The following is a 5868-nucleotide window of genomic DNA, read 5'->3' as shown; positions in this document are numbered from 1 at the left end:
AGTCGTCAAAAATGTGACTAATTGGTTCAAACAGTGTCATAGGCCGCATCAAGAGCTACAGTTTTTGTATTTGCGGCTTTCGTCTATCACATACGCTGCTCCAGATATTTGAAAAAATCCATATCGAAATCGTTATTCCGGGTCTGTCAAGACGCGATGACGTCATTGATTATTTTGGCGCACTGCATGGTTTCAGAAAAAACGTATTTTCTCGAAAACCATTTACTCTTTTCAAAAAATTCTTGAACCAGGAAACGTGGAAGATCCAGGGCTATAACCTCTACTTCGAACATTCTTTGAATCATACACAGGGAGTGTCGTTTATTCGCAAAAATTCTAAAACATCCTAAAAATTTCCGTTTTTGTTTGTTAATTATTGGCGATAAATGAAAAACCGTTGAAGATGGGATAATTTCATTTGAATAGTATCGAAAACTGTGTCGAGAGAGAGTTTCAGGTTTCGTCAATTATACCGGGCGCGAGATATTTGAAAAAATATCATTCGACAACGGTATTATTTGTGCAAATTTTAATATTTACCTATGTTTGCTGCAACTTTGAAGTTCGACGAGATGTGAAGAAGGACATTTTATGCAGGGTGCATGGGAAATCGAAAGTACCATGCGAAAGTACCATAGTGGTACGCAGGAGCACGATAGAAAAACAATGCGTCCCTTTACCACACGAAACCGCGAAGGTCTTTCCTTTTATAATAAAAAGTTGCTTCGTGCTAGGCGCTACGAACTTGCCCCCCCACCTCCCGCGACGATTTTTCGAGAGCAACCTTGTTACAGCTGATCTATCTGTTCCGCCTACAGTAGCAAATTATTTTCTCTTACTTAAGAAAGAACCGACGAAAGGGACAAAGTGAGAAAACAATAATTGGACAGTAGTTGAAACCAGAAGAGGAATAGAACTGAGAGGAAAGGGCTTAATGTCTTTTATATCATTTCAAGGCCTTCAGATCGCTATAGAGTGGCTTTCAATTAGTTTACGGAGCAACTAGAATGAAGTAAGAAATTCTTCCAAGTTTTTTCAAATTTTTGTGCTATTGGTGGGGCTGCTCGTTCAATAAATGTTGAAGGTATAAGTGTGTGCTAGTTCATGGATTAGAAAAAACTGCAAGTAACAGAACAAGTTGAAAAACGAAGACACTTTTTGACACGGACGAGGTTAAACGGTAGTGGATAGTTGTCGGAATAAATTTCACCATTATGGACAAAGCACACCGAACGAATCCTTCTAAAAATGTATTTCTTCATGTAGGCGTTAAAATGTTGAACATATCTGACATTACTATTACGTTGAATATTATCGAGTTTTCTCTTTCTATCAGTCCCTTTTGCTACCACGTGCCAAGTGGATTTTGTTATACTTCCATTCCAGATGCATTGCTAATCTTAGTCAGACGTAAACCTCCGCGTATTTGAATTGATTGTCAAGAGTGCTCTAATCTGAAATGGAAGTTTCCAGTTCACACACGGATCGTTTGTTTACCAGATTATTGTTCAAATATCTTATCGAAAGGCAATTTCATTTTTGTTTTGCATTTTTACAGTAATTCAAATTTAGCATAATAATAATGTCGGATGTAAAGTCGATATGGCCCCGTTGTCCTGGCAACAGTCCTGTTATTGTTATTCGACCGCGAATTGTTATTTTCATAATTCGTTTATACGTACTACTATCTTGCATAATTTCGGGCGCTGGCATCAAAACACATTTTGAAAACTTCAACAATCCGACTAACGACCTGATATTTATTGTTAGGTGGGATCTAAAAATGATATCTGGCGATGATTTGTTTTTTTTTTATCAATTCTGTGCTGCTGGGCATAAGTGGAAACAATACCTTTTTTTTTCTAACCCTCATACGTACTGGGTTATTCGTTATATTTTGACACCCACCTACAGGGTTAATTTTGAAACATAGAAAAAAAAAGTGTAATTACAAAAGTTTTAAGATTTTTGCTCATTATCTTACGCAAATGTTAGAAAAAACAAATGACGATCGCGAGCTGTCAAAATCAGAGCTACATCTTTTTTTAATGGGACGCCCTGTATTAGCTTATCTTTTTGCTCTGATTTCAAAAACACATACATTATTAATATTTCATTTGACCGTTTTTGAGATATTTCAGTTTAAAAATAAATATCATGCTATTTCTGGACATTAGCCATATTGTTTAAAAATGGTCAAGTCTGCCTGGATAGCAACCATATTATCTACGTTTGCAATTGTTTTAGCAATGTTCTACTTTTGACTATTAATCAAAACTAAGGATCTGCAGCGTAAGGTAAAGAACTTAAGATATTTGAATTGGGTTATATTGAGGAAGAAAAACGCCAAATAATAAAATTATAATTAACTTACCCCGAACCGGTCCAGGACCGTCCTGGGAATTTATCTACCTACACTAACAAGCGGGATATAAGTATGTTTTCAATCTTTTTTGGCGAGCAATTTTTGAAACGTGTACATAAAAAAATAGTGGAAATAGTATCACTATTAATATACAAAATATTAAATCTAATAATAATAAAGTATCAGTGACTTAAAAAATCGTCACTCTCGCTACTGCCGCCACCTAATTTAACGATCCACTCCCCCACTAATCGTTCTCGATAAATATTTTACATAGTTCACCCTCCATTGCGAAATTCTTTGAGATTCTTAGCCCTTGATGTCTAATAATTGTTTGGAACTGAAAATCAATGTTCTTCAAAAAAGTATGTAACGACTCTTTAGCACAACTAATATTTACGAAGGCAGCGCCAAAATTTCCCTCCCTGAATATGAAAGAAACAAAGTAGAGCAACATTTTTTTATTATTTTTCAATATAATCCCCCTTAACGTCAATACACTTATTACATCTCTTTATTAACAACTCAACAGCAGTATGGACAGGTGCAATATCGTGCATGAGACGCACGGCTCTGGTCAGTTTTTCTCGACGTTTTACAAGTATACAGTCTCGCAATTTATGTAATAATGTTGCGAAACATTTACCATTGACAGTAGTATTAGTTTCTTTAAAATCTATCAACAGAATTCCTTCACAATTACAAAAGATCGTGGCCATCACCTTTTTTGTTGACTGGCAGACTCTGAATTTTCTTGGAGGTGCTTCACCCTTACGACGCCACTCCATTAATTCGTTTTTCGCTAGAAGGTCATAATAGAGAACCATAGTTTCATCTCCCGTCACAATAGTTTCTATCACGGGCTTCGGTTCCGACCCACCAGCATTTTCATAACTTACCGGACCGAAATCTACATTAAAACTGCAGATGACTTCTTAAAAACCCACTTTCTTGGATTGATGGCAGGTTTTTCTTCCTCATTTCAAACAGATTCCAGTCAAAATCGGCTCTTCCGGCACATACCTTATCTAAATTCACATCAAAACAGCACGCATCAGCTTAAACTACCATTTTTTGATTCAAACAGTTACTTTTCATGTCAATATCTTTCAAATACTCATCAAAATCGGCGTCTTCGGGCTTTAGAGTAAGGAACACCTTAATAAACCATTAGATATTAGATATATTTCGACGTAAAGCCCCTTTTCTGAGTCAAATAGTTGCAGATTTCGATGAGATCCCAGTCAGAATCTGCTTTTTCGCCTCTTAGTGTTCCCAAATCTACCTTAGAAATGCAGGTATGTACTTAAAACCCCTCTTTTTTATAATATAATATGGTAGCAGGTAGTTTGTAAATATTACATTTGATAAAGGCGCGGTGTCATGAAAAAATATATAATTTCGTGAAAATCTGAACATTCAGTTCTTATTTATTTTGATAAATGGATTTTCATCAAGTAAAAACCGCCTCAGTTCAATTCGTTACGGTCCATCTCAAGCGAGACCCACTCAACCGTAACATCCTTAAAACGCCAAAGCAACGAACGCACTATATTTTTGGTCGCATTACACCACGACAACAAGCACCGAACGTCACCCGTACGTCAACCGTACGTCATGGTTTAGTTTTCGGCACGCGATTCCAAAATTCTCAGTGCCACGCAGACGATGACCGATGCCCAGGAAAGAAATCATCCAGATCCACATAGGTCAGGCCGGGGTGCAAGTGGCCAGCGCGTGTTGGGAACTCTACTGCTTAGAGCACGGTATCCAGGTGGACGGCCGCTTCTACCAAGGCTACGATGCGGCCAACGAAGGCTCGGAAGTTTTCTACAACGTAACGTCCGGCGGTCAGGCGGTGCCCAGGGTCGTTATGGTCGACCTCGAGCCCACCGTGATTGACGAGATTCGCACCGGATACTACAGACATCTGTTCCATCCTGATACGCTTCTCACCGGCAAAGAAGACGCCGCTAACAATTACGCCAGGGGACGGTACGGCGTCGGCGCCGAGATGCTAGACCTGGCGTTAGACAGAACCAGGCTGGTGGCGGATGATTGCTCCTCCCTGCAGGGTTTCATAGTCTACAGGGCGTTCGGGGGCGGTACCGGTTCCGGTTTTACTACTTCGTTCCTCGAACACCTCCACGAAGACTATCGAAAAATCAGCGTTCTCGATTTCTCCGTGTATCCCGCTCCCCACATCTCCCCGATAATCGTGGAGCCCTACAACGCGGTGTTGACCACCAACGGGTGCATCGAACACGAGGACGTCTGCTTCATCATGGACAACGAGGCCGTCTACGACATCCTGGACAGGAAGCTGGACACGCCACGACCCACGTACACCAACCCCAACCGGTTACTGGGACAGGTGGTGTCGGCGGTGACCGCTTCGTTGAGATTCGAAGGTGCGGTCAATGTGGACCTCCAAGAATTTCAGACCAACTTGGTGCCGTATCCCAGGATCCATTTCCCTTTGATCACCTACGCGCCGTTCGTGTCGGCCAGCAAAGCATTCCACGAGCAGCTGTCCGTAGCTCAGTTGGTCACTTCCTGCTTCGAGCCGGCCAACCAAATGGTCAAGTGCGACCCACGGAACGGCAAGTACATCTCGTGTTGCCTGTTGTTCCGCGGGGACGTGTCGCCGACGGACGTGAACAACGCCATCATGAATATCAAGAGCAAGAGGTCCATCCAGTTCGTCGATTGGTCACCTACCGGCTTCAAGATCGGGATTAATTACCAACCGCCGACGACGGTTCCCAAAGGGGACCTGGCGGCGACTTCCAGGGCGGTGACGATGCTCTCCAACACGACCGCCATTAGGGAGGCTTGGGAACGCCTCCTGCGCAAGTTTAACGCGATGTACAGGAAAAGGGCGTTCGTGTTTCACTACGTCGGGGAAGGGATGGAAGAGGCGGAGTTTGACGACGCCAGGGATGATCTGGAAGCGTTGGTGCTCGACTACGAAGAAGTCGACGGCGGCTAAATTTACTTAACATGTTATCGAGGAAATAAGTTATAATAAATGGCAACGCATTCGGTTGGTTCTGTTATAACTGTGATTTGTTAGAGAAGCTTTAAATGCGTCTACTAAAATAAAAGGGAAAAAATTGTAAGAAACGCCAGTTGTCAGATTACGCTAACTGATGAGATTATCTCTCCTTCAGACGGGTGTAAATATTTAGGATTATGGTTTGACGGTGACGTGCGGTTTTTTAAGCAAGTTACAAAAATCCTTCTATAAGTTGAGGAAACCGTTTATTCATAAATCATTTTCTCAGTAAAGAAGCCAAACTTAAACATTAAATAAATATTAATACAAAAAACAATATATTCAAGGTATACTATGTTAAAAACTTGACAGCTATCCTTAATTTAACTATGCCTCCTATCTATTATATAATATGAAAAAAAAACAGCATTCTACGAAAAAAAAAAAACGATGTTATATAGTTAAAATACTTAAACTAAGGTGGCTTTTCCTTGATGAAAATCCA

General features: G+C 40.6%; 1 protein-coding gene across 1 annotated transcript; it reads left to right on the top strand.

The window, feature by feature from the left end:
• Positions 1 to 3951: 3951 nt before the first annotated feature.
• On the top strand, positions 3952 to 5417 carry LOC132697065 (tubulin alpha-1A chain-like). The gene has a single exon (XM_060662330.1). The coding sequence runs from the start codon at positions 4041 to 4043 to the stop codon at positions 5355 to 5357; it is 1317 nt and encodes a 438-aa protein (XP_060518313.1). The 5' UTR covers positions 3952 to 4040; the 3' UTR covers positions 5358 to 5417.
• Positions 5418 to 5868: the final 451 nt, after the last annotated feature.

The sequence above is a fragment of the Cylas formicarius genome, unplaced genomic scaffold (assembly GCF_029955315.1).
Source record: "Cylas formicarius isolate icCylForm1 unplaced genomic scaffold, icCylForm1.1 PGA_scaffold_10__41_contigs__length_53128322, whole genome shotgun sequence".
Lineage (NCBI taxonomy): Eukaryota > Metazoa > Arthropoda > Insecta > Coleoptera > Brentidae > Cylas > Cylas formicarius.
Note: the sequence above shows the minus strand (reverse complement) of the source record. Positions and strands in the feature narration are given on the sequence as shown.

Coding starts and splice junctions, on each gene's coding strand:
- LOC132697065 (XM_060662330.1), top strand. CDS start 4,041: ATGCCCAGGAAAGAAATCATCCAGATCCACATAGGTCAGGCCGGGGTG.